This window comes from Athene cunicularia, assembly GCF_003259725.1.
Source record: "Athene cunicularia isolate RWA chromosome 6 unlocalized genomic scaffold, athCun1 chr6_part1, whole genome shotgun sequence".
Taxonomy (NCBI): Eukaryota; Metazoa; Chordata; class Aves; order Strigiformes; family Strigidae; genus Athene; species Athene cunicularia.
Genome location: NW_020799105.1, coordinates 17460037 through 17477798, shown reverse-complemented (window position 1 = coordinate 17477798; position 17762 = coordinate 17460037). Strand labels below are relative to the sequence as shown.

Sequence of the window (17762 nt, the reverse complement as noted above, 5' to 3'; positions counted from 1 at the left end):
TCAGAGACAGTGAAATTTGAAGGGGGGTAGGAGGGTGTCAGAAATCCATGTGCCCTCTTCTTCTTATAACCTGCTGTCATGTCTGATGGCATGGAGACATGGTCCTTCAGCTCTGGAGCCCAGACTCAGTAACTGGGTTGACCGTGCCAGGGCTGCAGCTGTTTTCCAACCCTGCAGAGCTATAGGAGCACCACTACCTGGGCTGGGTTGTTCCTTGGGTCCTGCAGCTACACTGATGAGCAGCACCCAGAGGCAGGGTAAAGACAGACAGGCAAAATGTTGTACATTCCTAACCGTTGAAAACATTTGACAGGCTTGAGATCACCACTAAAGGAATGTGCTTTCTTCACACAAAGGCCCAACAGATGGGGCTGGGGCAGAGCTGTGACACCCAGAGCTGGTGGTAGCACCGGGGTGAGTGAGGAAGGTGCTGGCAAGGGGCTCTGGGCTTGCTTCCCCCCACCACAGAGCCAGGGTGCAACAAAACACTTGGTCAGGGCATCATGGAGGCAAGAAAGATGACCTCACTCCCCTTTTTTTTTACTTTAAAAGTCTCCACTGCAGTGCAGGTGCTAATCCCAGGCATCAAGAGTAGTACATCAGCCCCAGCTGTCAGGCCTGTCCCTGTTCAAGGTTTGCACATAGGAAAAACTCATGAAAATAAACCACTGAAACTTCTGGTTCAGGACCCAGGGGACTTTTCTCTACGAAGCACAGGGAGCTTTTGTTTTGAGCCATGATGAGCTGGCAGGAGACCCTCTCTATGCCTTAAATATGTGTGTAGTACCATGCCCTCACCATACACCCCGCTGTCATCCTCCAGAAGTTGTCCAGACATTTCACAGTGGTACTGAGACAGCAATGGACGAGAGCAGCTCTGCTTTCCCTACCACAGCCCAGTCAACTTCAGTGGTCCTGCTGGGATATCTCCATCAGGGGATGGTAAACGTAGGCAAGTCACGAGCAACATGCATTCCCCAGACAAGAAATGTTAAACAATGTCTCTGTGTCCCCATTGATTTCCTAACTCAAGGCATTTCCTCTGTTATAACTGTGACCTATAAAGTGGCGCTTTAGAGGGTTTTATAATAAAATGTTGAGTATGTTACATTACCAGTGTTCTTTTCTTTGTAACATGGCTTGTCCCTGGTCTATTTTTTCAGATTTCAAGTACATCAAACCCCCAACACTTCTAGTTACTACAAAGTTTCTTAGCTATGCAGTCTACAACTGCAATGGACTCTATCTTAAATAATTTAGTCCTCTGTGGTAACTGCACCGTCAACCAACAAAAATTTCAGACAGCTAACCCACTGAAAAACAGCAATAACCATGACAGTTTGCATGCATACATGTAACAGATTCCTACCGCTATCTCTGTAGCACAGTCCTCTTGCAGAAAACCAGCAAATAAAAATGGATCCACTACCTTTCTCCGGCCACTAGATAGCAACTGTGTGCAATGCTTAGTGCCTGCTGCAGTCACTGAAAGGAAAAGTAAAGAAAAATCAGTCAAGAAAGTTGTTGAGACCAGTCTTTACAGAACAAACACCAAGTCAGACACGTCTGTGAAATACCTTTTGGTGGCTGTACCACTACTAGTGCCACTCCTGCAGAAAGCTTGCAAAGGCACCATAGCTACAAGCCCTGGGGAAGGTCCCACTCCCCTGCCTTTCTTAGCCCCCACACTGATACACACTTGCCAACAAGCCCATTAGTGTCCTGTCAGCCTTGGAGCCCAGGAATCCCCAAAAAACCCACTCGATTTGGGAGTACTGTTTTTATGAGTTGAAGGGGGCAGCAGCAGTTGCTTTTGTCCTTCCCCAGCAGTGCTGACCATCACCCATGGCTGCTTTATAGCACCCCAGTATCAGCTCCAGCTGCCTCCAGCACCCCCCTGCCTTTCAGTCCCCATGGACCATCCTGGTAGCAAGCACAGCTGCCAAGGGTCACAGCTGCACCCAGACCGAAGGGCTTGCTCACCCCAGCCCTTGTGCTTGTCTCAATGCAGTCTCATCCTACAAGATACTACACTGAAGGACTGGGCCCAAAGACACAGCTCTGTAGGGAGGCAGAGATCCTACTGCTACTGAACATCTGACATACAATGTAATGCTTACTGCTTTGTTAGTTATTCCCAGCCTAATTCTAACCTGACACAACACAGCTAGGCCACTGTGGGGCCTGCAGTGTGCCGTAAGCAGAAGCCTGTATTATTCTGGAAGGAAATTTGCTCTACAAACCATTTGTCTTAGTAAGTTTCTCACCTTCAGTTCTTACTTTGGATACGCAGAGCAACCCTAGAACAGCTGCTGCAGGGTCCTGCCCTAGCATGTCAAAAGAGCTAGTGGGCACCCTGATTTTCAACTGAGACACAGGTAAAGCGCCAGATCTCAAAGGAAAAAAAAATTAAAATCTGCCTCTTATCGGTGGAGAAGTTGGCTTAAATAATATAAGTTGTCTCAGGTATGAATCGAATTAATGTACTTCTACTGAAGAGACTAAAGTTGCAGGTGTTCTGCAAGCTGAAGCAGCCAGCTAGTCTTAAGGGGCGCACCAGCAGACCCGGTGCCAGCACTGTGGTACCTCTCCCAGGGTGGCCCTGGCTGTTGGTGCCCAGGGAGGGTGGCACAGCAGGGTCTGAAGTCCAGCTCCCTTGCTGCAGCTTTTACAGGCAGCAAACACATTGACTCATCACAAACAGGTATGATTTTGCCTGATGAGGGAAGGTAAGAATAAAAGGGGTGAAATTCATGCCACTTACTTAAATCCCACTTAATGGAGAAACAGGCTCTCCCCCCGAAGTCAGCACATGGCCCTCAACCAGCCAAGGCTCATCCAGCAATCCTACAGAGCAATTCACGCTCCATTAGTAACAGCAGCCCAGACATCTAATGACACCCTGGCTCAGACAGCATCCTCTGCACTCCCCTGATCAGACAGGATTAGCACTGCCTTTGCAGGGACCCCACCTCCTCGGTGGCTGTGCCAGCCTCAAACATCAACTCAGCTTTAAGGGAATAAGCTCCCATCAGGTAAATTCTCATTATTTCTGACTGAATCAAAGCAAGTCTATGAAAGTGAATTTAATAAGGAATCACATCAGCGACCCAAGCCACTTACTCTTTTTTAACTGAAATTACCAGGAGAAAGTGCCTAGAAATTAGCCAGAATCTTCAACTCAAATTTTTAAAAAGATAAAACAGCTCCAACAACTGTTTGGCTTGCCTGTGGGATCAGCAGGTCTCTCCGGGGCCATTCCATATATCCTGATCTTTATTATCACCTTGGCTTTTCCTGTCTCCTCCCAATGACCTGCCACCTTCTTACCTTATAAATTGCTTGTCCTGTACAAAAGGAGAAATGGTTGGTGCTGCCACTGTCAGAGCATGCCTGAGCAACCATCCAAGGCTTCAGTGATCAGTGGCATTTAGGAAGAAGATCACAGTCACAGCACATGTAGATCCCCAATACATGGGGATCCTGGGGCATTCAGGGCACTGAGACCTCAGCCAGATGCACCCAGAGGCTAAGGGCTGGGTCTAGGAACCAGCTTTCCTGAAATTCTTCCATGAGTTTCCAATCTTTCATACCATCTCTACCTGAGAAACCGACATACAGGGTTACATGTATCCCATCCAGCATTAAAATGATGTCTTCAGCATGAGATTTTGCACTCTGTGATTCCTCAATTTCACAGAGAAGTTTGTCTATCTGTGCTTAAAACCAACCAGATGCTACAAATGCAGAGTTTCCCCCAGCTCAAGACCCAGGCAAGCACCCTTTGTCCCAGTAAAGTCCATGCATTCTAAAAATGTACTTACTAGCTACATATTAAAACGAAGCAAACTTACAAAGATTATACCAAACCACATCTGCCACAAGGCAAGATGCTCAGCACCACTGTCTAAACTATGTTGTAGGCAGCTGAGATAAAAGGAAAAGGCTTTAAGCACCTGCATGAGGCTAGGAAAGCATGTCCCAGCTCCAGAGCTGTGTGCCAGACAAGGTAAATATGCTTTCGTTTGAGAAGGAAAAGTGATCCTGCAGAGGTCAAATGCCTCTGAAGGGTGAACTAACGGTGCAGTTAGACAAACTATAGCAGAGAAACCACCAGGGAGCTGCAAGCCCAGTGGGACAGCGAGGGTGAGGCATCTCTCTGACCCTCTGCACAGCGGAGGATGCACAGGGAGGCCCGGGAGAGTTTTCAGAGCAGTCTGGCTGGAATCCAGCCAGCTCCACGGGTGCTTCTGCACCATAAAACACAAACCACATCTTTGGTGTCAGTTGTGAGTCTGATCTAGCCCATTCTCCCCCTACAAGAAGAGATGACTGACAGTTTTACAGCAGAGACAATGCTTAGCTACAGCCATGCCTAAGTAAGTAACATGAAGAGATTAATTTCTCTTTCTACCCCAAATGTCAGCCCTTCAACTAAGCCTCTATTTTGCTGTGCCTCAGGACACAGACAATCTACTAAAGCGACAGTGAAAAGAGGAAATTCTCCTTTCTCCTAGTCTGGTTTCTCCCACAAGGTACGACAGAGCTGCTCCTGTCTCAGTGCCAGCTTTCATCCCCAAGAGTGCTTTTAGACCATTCTTCTTTGACAACAAACTTGCAGAGTAATTTATGTTTCTCTTTGTACATCTGATGTTACTATTCAAACACTGGGCCAGGACATCTGGGTGAAGGGATTTTTCTTCTTCTGGAAACAATAGGCACTATTTTCACCAGCACTGGCAGTCACAGTTAATGTCTCTGCCTCAACCCTGGCCAGAACTGCTCCTGCTCTCCCGAGGCAATGGATGCCATGGGAAAGGCAGCAGAGAATAACTCAACAGTGTGAACCACAGGCCCTGGAGGCAATTACGTAAATTTTACAGCTTTGTGGGCAAACTGATCTAGTGATTCAGTGAGGGTGATGCCCCAAAGGATGCAGGCATGTGGCCAAACTGTCTTTGGAGACACCACAGCCTAGCAGAGGCCCAGATTGTGCTGCAGAGACCACTGCTGCACTGTGGACAGGATCACCTTAAAACAACGAGGGGAGGCAGAAATGCCATTCAGCCCAGCTGTCTGGGTTCAGGCCAGGACAAGCACACTGTTCTCCCCAGCCAGCTCCAAAAGCAGGGCAAAGCAACATGGCAGAGCTCGAGCCACAGAAACAGCACCAAAAAGAGGTAAGACTTGAGTTGGAATGGATCAAAAAGAAGGAATAAGAGAAAAAAGTGACCGGCAAAGGAGAGAGCAAAGAGGTGACCAGCAGGAGAAAGGAAAGGGTGGATGAGAACTGGGAAGACATGTGCAGGCCTCCTTCTCCTCTGACCTGCACTCTGCCTGCCATGTTCTGCTCCCAGCACCCGTGCAAAGCCACTCAGGAGGTTGCCCTGGTCCTGGCCCCTCCAGGTCAGACTGTGGCTAGCAGGTAATTGAGGCTGGGAGAGGAGGAATGGAGTTAAACCTGAAAGCAGATAGACCAAGGTCCAAAGATCAGCAGGATGGTACAAAGCATGGCTCCATACAGAGCCTACAACAGATCAGACCTTTGTTTACAAACAGTTGGGGGATTACCCTTACTTGATCTCTTTGCAGCACAGGTAGCTGGATTTGATCTGGGTCAAATCTAAGAGAAAAACCTAACAGTGCACCTACCAAAACCAGCAACACATACTGACTGTCACAGCTGTGCTTTGGAGTTGCATAAACCCTTAAATGCTCTTGCAAAACCAATCCTTTTCAAACCTCTTCTTATTAAAAATACGCAGCTACAAAATGCCCATGAATCTAAATCATATTCAATCACTCCAAATAAATTCAGAGAAGAAAGCAGCATAGACAACTTAAAAAAGCAGAACAGAGGCTCATAATAATCTTCCTTCTTCTTCCTCTTGTACTTGTATTTCTTCAAGTAACAAGCCATTCACTCCAGCACCTAGCTGCAAGTGCATAATCTGTTACACCACTTCAGCAGGAGCTTCAGAATTACTCAGACTTCTACATATTTTTAGACTAACTCAAAGATCTCTCAAGACATCTTTTTTTTAAAAAAAATAAATCACACAGCACTAGAATTTGGATGAGGAAATGCAAAATGCCAATAATAAATACTTAAACACAAATATTTACTTCAATTAAGAAAAGGAGGAGAGCACTGGGAAGCCCAGTTTCTGCAATGAAGGAACTGGGAATGGCGTCAGCACAGTCCCTGTGCAGGAGCAACTCAATCCCTGTCAAGGAACAGTGGTGGCTTGCTGGATCGTGCCTGTGAGTGGCAGTAAACATTCCTGGACGGAGAACTGAAGCACTCAGCCCATCAGCGTGTCTGATCCACACGCCTTTTGGTGTGCTGGGGGGCTCTGGAGAAGTGCTGCAAACCCCTTGGATTCCACTGCACGTTGGAGTGTGAAGGAAGGACTGGGGATCTTGGAGAATCACCCCGGAGAACTCCTGTTGCAGAAGAGAAGCACAGATGTGAGATAAAGGCTTTAGGACAAAGAGAAGCTCATGCTCAGTCCATTACGACTCAACAAGCATCCTCCTGGCCTTAGCTGACAAACATTAGAGTCCATGGGGTAGAAGTCAGAACTCCTGGGCTCAGGTAAAGAGCACAATACTGGGCGAGGGGGAAACCCTCTTAATTGAGAACTTCTCACTGTAGGCATAGGACCACCTCTAGGGAGCCAGAGGCTCACCACCTCCTGGCCATTGCTCCCCTGCTGAAGAGGAGGAAGGCAATGGGGAGGCCTTTGCACCATGGAAAGCACTGAAAGCAGTAGCAAGGGTGTCACACTCCAACAGAAACAGCTCCCTCCCATTAAAAGGGAGACAGAGCTTTCCACCTCGAGAGTCAAGGAGGGATTGTTTCTTCTAGCAGAGCAGAGGGAAAAGAGGAACAGAGCAGAGTGAGATTACCAAAATTATTAGACCTGCTTGGGGTCTCCTCACAGTCAACTCGCTTAGCGAATGTGTAAAACAGGGCACAGCTGCTTGAGAGAAGTCCTTGTTTCCCTCAGCAACCCAAACCTCTCCACTTTTCATGTGAGAGAGGCCACATCAGCACCAAGACTTGGCCACCAAACAGCTGTCCAAGAGTTACAGCCACATCTCTGCTTGAGGGAAAGGTGGAGATGTGGGATCTGTTGAGAGGGCCCGGGCAGAATGGATGACACCTGCCATGGTTGCCATCTGCTGATCCTTACTGCTCTCACAGTGGGGTCCTTCCCAGCCATGGCATTCGCATCGGTAGCTCCCAGGCCCAAGGATGCACACGCCCTGGTTCATGCACGGGTTAGGTTTGCACAGGTTCACAGGGCTTTTTGCTTCTGCAACACACACAAGCAGAACAGCAGGCTCAGGCACATCTTCAGAGTATTAATAGGTAGAATCCACATCCCATCAGGAATGCTGCAAAAATAACAGCAGCTATATATCCCAGCCATCAAAAAATGTTATCTAGGGGTAATGGGATTGGAAAAATCACATGAACATGGCAGAGGGTGCAAGCTCACAACTCTGTCTTGACACAGAGGACAAACTCCTCTGTGTTTAACCTAGAGAAAAGGAAGAACGGCAGCTTTGCTAGATGTTCTAATCTGAAGGAGAATATGCCTAATAAAGCTTAAAAGAGTGACAACATGTTAGGTTGCATATCAAAGAAAAACAAAGGGAGCATCTTCAGAGCTGTGTACTGAACACATGAGCACCTCTAAGCCCCCCACACCCAGATACTGCCAGTGCAGAGCAAGACACATGCTCTGCTTCAAGCAGTTTACAACCACACAGGCCACTGGAGTTCATACCCCACTGTGCCCTGGAGAGAACCTGAGTTTTCATCAGAGAGGAGCAAGGAGAGGAAGTCAGCTGGGATGCAGGGATGGCACAAATGGAAAACACTACAAGAAAAAATTAAGGGCTTTTTTCTCAGAGGTTTGAGAGAAAAGCCTGCAACCATGGCCCAAGTTGTTATTAGTCCTACTCTTGTGAAGTATGCAACAGCTTTCCCAACCCTCGTAACAGCAGAGTCCAGCTGTCAGCAGGGCTGGCAGTGTTTCATGCTGCCTCGCTGTGAATACATTAGGTTAAGTAGCAGCATCCCAGAAGAATTTGCTTCCAGTCTGCTGGCAACTCCATCGCAGCATTGGTAAGGGTGTGAAATTCCTCTGCTGAACAGCTATGTGGTGTAGAGTCTGGACCTCCTAGACTTGCCTTTTGCTACACAGCAGAAAAAGCACACAGACAGGGTAGGAAAAGGGGAAGAAGGGAAGAAAATAAATTCTCTCACTATCCATCAGGACAGTTACTACAGCTTACCACACGTTGTACTCATTCTCACTCATCAAGTCTGCACATCAATTCTCAACCTACATCTAAGATAGGCAAAATTATCTTTGAAATTAACATTTTTGACAGTCAAATCCTAGATCTGAGATATCTCAGTCTTTAGTTTGCATTGATTTTGTATGGGTTAAACAACATTTTTTGTTGTCATGAGACATCCCAGATGGGGTCCTGCCTGACAGTGTATCCCCAGGAACAGGCGCTTTCACTTTCATCGTAGGGTGGCAGACCTGCTGACCACAAAAGCTGGAGTGACCTCTTGGACCCACTACTCATCTTTCAGGTGCTGGCTGCTACCAGAGACCTTCTCCATGGTGCTCTGCTTCACAGGCCATACCATCCACTACTTCCCTCCACAGCTGCCCCATGGCATAACCTCACAGTCCCTGTTTGGGGTAATGATGCTGGTCTGCCCAGATACAATTTCTCAGAACTCAAGCCTACTGTTAACACAGTATCATCTTAAGTAAGCTTCTTGCATTTCAGGAATTATACCCTTTGATGATCCCAAGAGTCTGTATTTCCATTAATCAGATTTATATATATTTAACACCTGAGAACTTTTCTCCTAGAGCCTGGATCATTTTTTCTGGTCTCTTTTCAGCTGAGCCTCAGAATAAATACAATATTCCAGGTGTCCAGAGGCAGAGTTTGTTTTTCACATACTTTTACCATGAGTCATAAATTTTTAAAAGTCCTTTCACAGACAATGATTCTGTTATTGAGTCTTGGACTTGCAGTAGAAGACTGAATGAAGGGCTTATCTTCACATTGCCCTTGGTCCCAGCCTATCTAGCACAAATAGCGATTACCTGCACATGAAATGAAAGCAGCAATTCAGTCTAAGGAAATGGTATGTTATTACCCTGACTCACTGAACCTTGTCGTCTCGTTGTAGTTAATTTCATGGTACAGTAGATTGTTTTTATAATAACACAGCTGAAAATACCACTGCAATAGGAGCACACTGAAAAGCTTCAGGTACAAATCATCTGCAGAGCCTGCCAGGAGACTGGCTCCTCACCCCAAAGAGACAGTCCTGTAGTTTTTTCTAACCCTGAAGGAGCCACAGGAATGCCCAGAGATGAAAAGGACCTTTGATTGTGTTGAAGCTCAACATGCTTCTTCATTTGATCTTACAAATGGGTTAAAAGCAAATAGCTAGATGTTAAACTCAAGACTATTCTGAATGGGAAACAAGGCATGGCATTTTAACTAGAAGTACTTTCATCACCACTAATGTCTGCAAACCAGGGCTGCTATCCTTCCTGAAAAGCTGTTTTCCATTAAACACAGGCGCTCGCACTCAGCATGCAAGTGTTTCAAACCTGGTATCAGTCAATTTTTTTCCCAGCTGGGGACTGGCCTTCAGGACTCAAAGTTTTGAAGAAAGGGCACTTTTTTTCCCACCTCACCCTCCCCAAACATAGGCTTTTACATAAATATTTGAAAATTCTTCCCCCTTGAATGCTTTGGAGATAAGGATTTGGTCCTGCAAACAAAATTAATCACAAATTGTCTAAAGGCCTGAATTTAACCATCTGTAGGCTTCAACACTGACAGATTCTGAATTTAGGATTAAATCCTGATCAATACAAACAAAATCTTGAGTCAACATCATAACTTCAGTGGCAGAACACTAAGGAGGAACCAGAGTGATGAGGTTCCAGAGCCACCACATTGCAAACACCTGGGCACTAACATATTGAAGAAGACAGCAGAAACCTCACTCAGGGACCAACACTGCTGGATGCAGAAATGTGTCCCTTTAAGCTCCCCCTACAAGACTGCAGGAGGTACAGTAATGCACAGTAAATTCTACACACTTAAAGTAACATCAAAAAAAAAGAGCAAACATTTTTCTTTCAGGAAAGGCAGAACCTAGACCTGGCAGGGCTGGAAAGAACCAGTCACCCTAGGCCCCATCTCACCCACTGGACTGACTCTTAGGAAAGTTGTTTCCTATAGGATTGCTTTGGACAGTCACCAGATATCTATGCCACAGTTTCCCCATCTGTAAAATGCAAAAGATAGTATCAAGCTCACTCGGTAAAGCATCAGAAAACTTATGATAACAACAGCTGATGGCACCAGCATAAAGAGGGAGGATGGGACGTTCACTCACCTTCACAGATTCTTTCAATGATAAGGTCGTGGTAATACTGCAGGTCTTCATAGGAGGAGACATAGACCAGATAGTTGGGAGACCCAGCAACCCTGAGCAGTGTGTCTCTCTGGGCATCCCCAATGACAATCACAAACACCAAGATGCCGTTTTCCCTCAGCTGCTGAGCTGGGGCAGCTGCATCCTCCATGCTGCCTCCATTTGTGAGCACCACCACCACCTTGTTGACACCAGGTCTTGCTCCTTTCTGCACTGTCATCACATCACCATAAATATGCAGCAAAGCGCTGCCAGCAGAGCCTGAGTCCCCGAGGAAAGGCACCTGGTTGATGGCTTGGAGGACAGCTGAATTGCTTGTGTGGGTGTCCAAAGCAAACACAGTGTGAGCTTTGCTGCCATAACTCACAAGGGCAATTTGGGTGACATCCCGGTTGATGTTGAAGTGCAAACAGCTGCTCCTGACAAAGTCCCTCAGCCGCAGAAAATTCTCCAGGCCAACTTCGGAAGAGGCATCCACCACAAATGCCAAATCAAGAGACTGTGCCTGGCAGCCTGGATAGAAGAGTGCAAACAGTATTTTTCAGAATACAGACGTACTCCTTTCTGACCAAAAAAAAGCAGGGTAGGGAAATGGTAGGCAAAACTCATCACTGCTGATCACTGACTGTGAAGTGTGATCTACAACTCTTTCACACCAATGGACAGAGATCCATCATAAAAAGCAGTGATGAAATGTTAGTCCCCTGGACCTGTGACTGACACAAATAAAACAAGGATGTTCACCCTTCTGTCCTTTCCTCCTCCCCAGTGGAGTTCAGAAGACCTTTGAAAAACTTGTCCTGCAGTGCCCATATCACAGTCTTACCTTCAGGATTGTCCACACTGCAGATTCTTCTCTGCAGCTCTGGGATCTTGCTGAACAGGTCCTGAGGGTCCGAGTAGACAACTGTCTGCTTTGGATTGCCAGTCACCTGGGTCAGCTCTGCTCTCATGAAGCTGCTGCCTACACCAATCAAGAAGAGATCTTGGTCCCTTGCATAATTACCAGCTTCTGCCACTGGATCCTGGGACTTGGAGTCAGTGAGCAAGACAACCACGCGTGGGAGATAATCTTGCACATCTGCAAAAGCTGGGGTGCTCCGAAAACCATGCTGTGCTATGTACTTCAGGGCTCTACCTGTCAGGGTTCCTCCTCCACTGAAATTCAAAGCATCAATGCTCTTCATGAGACTGAATGCATCCTTGTGTTGACTTACTTCAATGGGTATCCTGACATCACTATCATACTGAGCCACCCCCACGTTCATTGGTGAGTCCTGGCCCATCACTGCTTGGAGGAACCTCTTGAGGAACGCCTTGTAGCGCAGAAACCCTTCCAATGTGACCCCTGCTGAGCTGTCCACCAGGAAAATGAGATCCACACTGCACTCGAGGCTCAGCTTTGGTGCTGAAAGGGGAGACAGCAATTTGTCATTTGCAGAACAAGACCTCATTTGGGGCCTGCTGGAAGCCCTGTGGTGTGAAGGGACATTATGTCTAGTAACCTAAGTGGTTTGTCAGACATGTCATGAGCTGAAGGACAACTGTGCAAAGAGTGCATTTTATTTTGGTTGGATGACGTATAAGACTTTAGAGACAGAAAACATCTATGGGAGTCTGGGGGTATTCCTGAACTTTTGGGTGGTAAATGTCAGATTAGAAATGACAACTCCACTCTCTTAGTACTCTGGGGAAAACACTCTGACTTTCACTATATCATATAGTGGAGAAAGGAGACAGTTCAAGCACCAGATCCTCATCTGTAACAACTGGAGACACTTTAAAGTGCGAGTCTTGATTCTGGGGGAAGTAAAAAGGATTTTCTGAAGATCAGGACCTCCTTGAGTTTCTTACATTGAACTACCAAAATCAGGGGTCCCTCCTGGGCCCGTGTGTGCAGGGAGGGGACCAAAAGATATACCCATGTGTCTCTCCCAGTTTCTCTGTTCTGCTCACATGGCACCCACATTTAGAAACAAAGACAGCCACGCCAGGGTGAGACTGTCAGTATTGGTGCCCTTCGTATCCACAAGGTTTCTGAGCAGCAAGACCCAGTCACAATCAGCATGAGAGAAAACTCATCTGTCTTCTGGAGAAAAACCCAAAAGCTGCAGCTCAACCCCAGTTGTCCCTATGACCATGCAACAGGCACCACAAAGGCAGCACCCAGCTGAGGAAGGAAGGAGGAAGAGCGCAGGTTCGCACCTACCACAGTGGATGTCTCCTCCGTACCCCACCGGGCAGAGGCAGTGGTATTTGTCCAGTCCCTCTGGGACACACGTGCCCCCGTTCTGGCATGGCTGGGAGTCACAAGGGTCTAAATGGGACCAGGGAAGGGAAAGAGGGAGTCAGCAGGGACCCTGCCCCCTCCCATCCTGCGCCAGTGAGAGCATCACCATTAGTAGAGAAGGGGTCAAACCTCCATCTGTCTTGCTACAGAATGTGAACTAATGCAGGGCCACGTGCACCCTCACTCGCCTCCATGGCAATTTCATTTTGGGATGGCTTTCCAACAGGCAGTAGTGAAGAAGGCAAACCAGACTGTGACCTCACTTCATTTCCCTTGGAGTAATGCCAATGAGGTTACATTTGTGTAAATACAGAATTGCTAAAGGTGGTGCAGCCCTTCCAGATTTACACCAGCAATGAGGGAATCAGAGTCTGGCCTGCTGCTTGGACAATGTTGTACCGACAAAGAAAATAAAGTCACTGTCATCTGAACCAGCAAAAGAATGGGGTTAAGGGCAGGACTCAAGGATCATAGTTATTTTTACAGTCACAAAAATAGGCTGGCAACTGGCAAGCATCAGGCTCCCTGCTGAACTGGTGATGTTCATGGTACCAAGTAGAATAGTGGAGGCATCTCACTGCACGTTCCCCTGGCTGAAGAGCAGTGACTGCCCACAGGCACTGGGAAGCTGTGCAAGCCTCTACCCCAGGAACACATGCAAATGAGGATTAATTGGCTCCTCAAGTGGAAGGAGAAATGATGGGGAGATATTTTAATCCAAAAGAACTGTGGTCATAGATACTCATAAGACAAAAAAACAGGACATACCAAATTCTTGCTAAGGATCACCATCTCTCACTCAGAACAGAATTTTTAGAAGTGAGAGGAAAAAAAATCTGTATTTTTATTCTTTACTTTTCCTGCTTCACAAGGAAAATTTTTTAAAAGGCTAAGTCCTACCTGGACATACAGTTCGGAGGCATCTGGACGGGTGTTTTATTAAGACTCTCTTCCATCTGAAACAGGAAGAATAAAACCTATCATGAATTTAAAGATTAACGAGATTGATTTTACTGTGTTTTAAATGGAACAAATCTTCCTTTGAAATGCAATTTTTCAAAACAAGTATTTCGAAAGAAAATGTCCATTTTGAGTGGCGTGGCAAAAGAAAAAACGTAATTTAATCAAATATACTCTTTCAGTTTTGAATTCTACTTTTATGTTTCACATGTACAGATTATGGGTGTATTTTTAAAGCTCCAAATTATTTTTTTTTTTTAGTTGCTACAGATGAGATGTTAAACTTTTTGATCTAAACCAGAATGAAAAGAAAATTTTAAAGCAGTGAGAATTTCTTATTCAATATTAATTCTAGTATCTAACTTAATCAGCTGTAACAACTAGTGGACAAGGAAGGTTTAGACTGGGAAGAAATCCTCAGTCCTCAGCTGTGCCTCCCAGTAGGATTTTTCAAGTTCCCCCAACATTTCCCTACCCTAAGATGATATGAAAAAAAGCACACCCTAGAGCAGGAGTGTATATTTGCCACACATAAGGGGGCTTGGCTCCTGACAATGAGACAATTTCTGTTTTAAACCTTCATCCCCATTAATCAGGTTTCTATTTCTCTAATACCTTCAGCTTCATCATGCCACTAATCTTCCAGTGCTCTGCATCAGGGCTGCTCAAACTCATGACAACTATGGCCAAACCCATCACTTTTGGGATACCGTAACCAAGCCACTCTGCTTTCCCATGTTGGCTCTGGGGTACAGGTATCTGGAAACACTTACAGCCATTAGGACATGTCTGAAATTGTCCATACAATCATCCCACAGTATATCTATGCAGCAGGCCATCAATGCACAGCCCAGATCCAGGGTGATTTTCAAACACTAACCTAACTGTCTGCTATTAGAACAAACACATGAAGCACTCTTCAAAGGAAAAACAATCCCCATGCCAACTTCTGTACACAACCACTTTCACTCAGCTCTTTTTATCAGCAAAGAGAGCATGAAGCTGCCTTTCCCTTCACAGCTCATTTTTAAAGCATTTCTCTCACTGTACTGACTTACAGTGACAATAGTATTTGAAGGACCTGACATGCTTTATGGGTTTTCAGCTCCAGTCTCCTCTCCCTGGGAAAGACAACATTTCCCTCATGCAGCTCACTGCCATCGACCTGACAATGCGGCTCTTTGTGTGCATCCCAGTTCTGGCACTGCTGCACTACGACCTGGGGGTATTTTCTGTCAGTGAGTGGAGCCTCTTCATAGGACAGTCCTTCCCAAGCACCCCAGGGCAGCCAAGCCAATGTAAAGGGCCTTCTCTGAGACTAAGAAAGTCTGTGTGGAGAAGAACAGAACTAGCACCAATGAAGGGAGCCAGATAGAGAAACCCTCTGCAGCACAGAGTCGGTAGAGAGATGTAAACTTCAAATCCCAATTCCATTTATAATATTTATGGCACTCTTAGGCTAATCATCTTCTGTGTCTTTGTCTCAGCTCCTCCTCTTACCCTTTGCTTCTCAGATCAGCCAATAGTCAAAACAGGGAAAGCCTCTTTCCAGGTCTAGAGACTAGGTTTGCATTGGTCTTCTGAGGGATCTTCATCCCAGCGAAGAGTCATGGTCAAATAAAAACCTTATTACCGCATTTCTTCTCTCAGCCCCACTCACTTTTAGAGATGCAGGCATCCAACTCACCTGTAGAAAGGGCACAATGAAGCCTGCACTGCATTTGGCTGCTTTGAGCCTTTCCAACACACGTAGTTTCCAGCCAGCTCTTTCACAGTATCCAGGGTTCTGCGTTCACAAGGGTGGGATTCAACTTTGCAGCCTGTATCAAAGAACAAATCCAAACTATGAGCAATTGCCTGAACATACAAAGTCTGTGTGGGAGTGGAGCACCATTAAGAAATGGGTTAGTCTTCCTCATCTACCTGCCCACTGCAGACCAGGCAATGTTTCAAAGAGTTCCCCATGGGACCCAGAAGAGAAATTTTCTGTCGACAAGTTCATCAGCCCACCTTACCTTCTGAAGTGCTCACTCTTCAGCGTCTTTTGCCTTACTACAAAACCTGCACTGCTGAGTTCAGGATTCAATAGCAACTTTTCAGCCCCTCTGTATCCTTATGTATTTGATTTTTTTTTTTCATGTATTTGATTTTTTTCTACCTCCGGACCACTCCAGTTCTGTCTGTTCTACCTCTTGCAAGTCCCTGCTGGCCTCCCGTTAACACAGAGCCAAGTCCATCAGAAGATTTAACACAACTACATTTATTCCTCTATCCCCCATGACATGAGCAAGGACCAATAGTCCTATGTTCAGAGGTGAACTGAGACACAGAAGGATTTAGGATCGTGCAGCCTGTAGGTATTTGGAGAGGTAGCTGGCAAGCATGGCATGCAGTCTGGGCACCAGAAGTAGGTTACCTCAAAGGACAACACCTGCTAATTCCCCTGTACACTGCCTCATCTTTCTCACTCAGTGACATGGTCCAAGCTCAAAGCATGGGCCTGAAGGTGGAGCCAGGACAGGAGTTACCTGGAGCAGTGGCGCTGCAGACAGAGCCGGTGAGGGTGCTGTAGAGGCCGTTGGCAGCATCATCAGCATCTCCAGCAAAGAGCATGTGCTGCTCAGTGGGCTCACTGGCCAGCACGTGCAGCTCCTCCCACCTGCCAAGCAAGGTTGGGGTTTAACTGCTTAGACATCCCCAAAGAATCGAGTGTCAAAACAAACCGTTTGCAGCAAATAGAGAGCCGATGCAAAATCATGACACCCTTGACCCCTTCAAAAAGTTTTCAATATCCTGGTGTGATTAGTCTCAGGCAGCAGCACAGCTCTATTCAGTGGAAGAGTTTCCTTCACAAACTTTGATCCTCCTTCACCAGCCACCAAATCAGTGTTTCCTCCATGCTTGTGTTACCCCTTAAATTCCCCATTCCTCTTTTCAAAACTCATATCTAGCACAAGACCATCCCTCACTTGCTGGGAATTGCCATTTGGCTAGCTGGGCCTCCATTTCCCACTCTGGAAAGTTTCCTACCTTGGAAACTTGATTCCCACTGCAAAAACTCTGATGTGTCTCTCCTTCACCTGCATTGCAGGCATCACAGTACTGCCCTGGGACTTTCCATCCGAAATGATGATCAGGACTTCAGGGACACTCGAGTTTCTGCCACCAGGGAATCCCTCACGGAGAATGCACTTCAGAGCCCGACCTGTTTCTGTGCTTCCACCTCTAGAAAGAAGGAAGATAAAAGCAGAAAAGCAGAAATCAAAGCTCTTCTCCTGCTATTCTCCTGATAATGCATTTGATTTTCATATTTCCACCCTCTGGTAATGTGGAACGTAGTATATTTCTGCCTGTTGCCACACAACACAACCAGAGAGATGCCTAATCCTGTCATTCTTGTTATCTTCCTATCCATAGGTCCAATCTACTCACCTTTACCTCCCTCCTCTCCAACCCAGAGCGATCTCCAGAAGACTTCTAACACACAGCAGAGTGTTTCTGCAATTGGAGCAGGAACCAGAGTTCTCAGATATTTGAGTTTTCTATCTAGCTTTGACAAATGACTCAACTTCTATTTTCTCACCTGAAAATTGCAGTCACTTCTTTAAGGGTTGTGTGGAAAAGCTGTTTTACAACAATCTCTTGTAATCCACTCAGAAACACAGTACAAGTGGGCAAAATGAACAAAGACCAGTATCTCAAAGTAGTTTCCTTTCTCTTGATGCATAAACATGCTATAAATTCATGTCATGTGTCATCCCTTTCCCTCCACAGGACCTTCTACTGTTCTTAGGGCCAAGAGCTAAGGCAGGGGGCTACGTGTCCCAGCTTGTAACTGAGAGTCTGCAGTCCAGCAGTGTGCAGAGAGTCCTTGTCTTTTTCTCCCTGGTTGATCTGCAGGTTAATTTGATTTTCTACAAAAGGTCATTTGTTCATCCTGTATTAAAGCTCCTGAAAATACAAATGCTGAAAGCGTCTTAGTGTATCCCTAGAAACTCAGAAGGACTGAAC

General features: G+C 46.2%; 1 protein-coding gene across 5 annotated transcripts in view; it reads right to left on the bottom strand.

Moving 5' to 3' along the window:
* Positions 1–6046: 6046 nt before the first annotated feature.
* Positions 6047–17762, bottom strand: part of VWA2 (von Willebrand factor A domain containing 2) — a 28105-nt gene continuing 16389 nt past the window's right edge. For 4 of the 5 annotated variants that reach the window (XM_026851301.1, XM_026851303.1, XM_026851299.1 and 1 more), the window contains 9 exons: positions 16782–16976; positions 16280–16410; positions 15439–15571; positions 13692–13747; positions 12711–12818; positions 11328–11909; positions 10463–11014; positions 7200–7322; positions 6047–6447 (listed from right to left, as the gene is read on the bottom strand). In XM_026851301.1, coding sequence (XP_026707102.1) covers positions 6314–6447; positions 7200–7322; positions 10463–11014; positions 11328–11909; positions 12711–12818; positions 13692–13747; positions 15439–15571; positions 16280–16410; positions 16782–16976 — 2014 coding nt within the window. In that variant the 3' untranslated portion in view covers positions 6047–6313. The remainder of the gene's footprint in view (positions 6448–7199; positions 7323–10462; positions 11015–11327; positions 11910–12710; positions 12819–13691; positions 13748–15438; positions 15572–16279; positions 16411–16781; positions 16977–17762) is intronic. The other variant, XM_026851302.1, reaches the window with a different exon arrangement.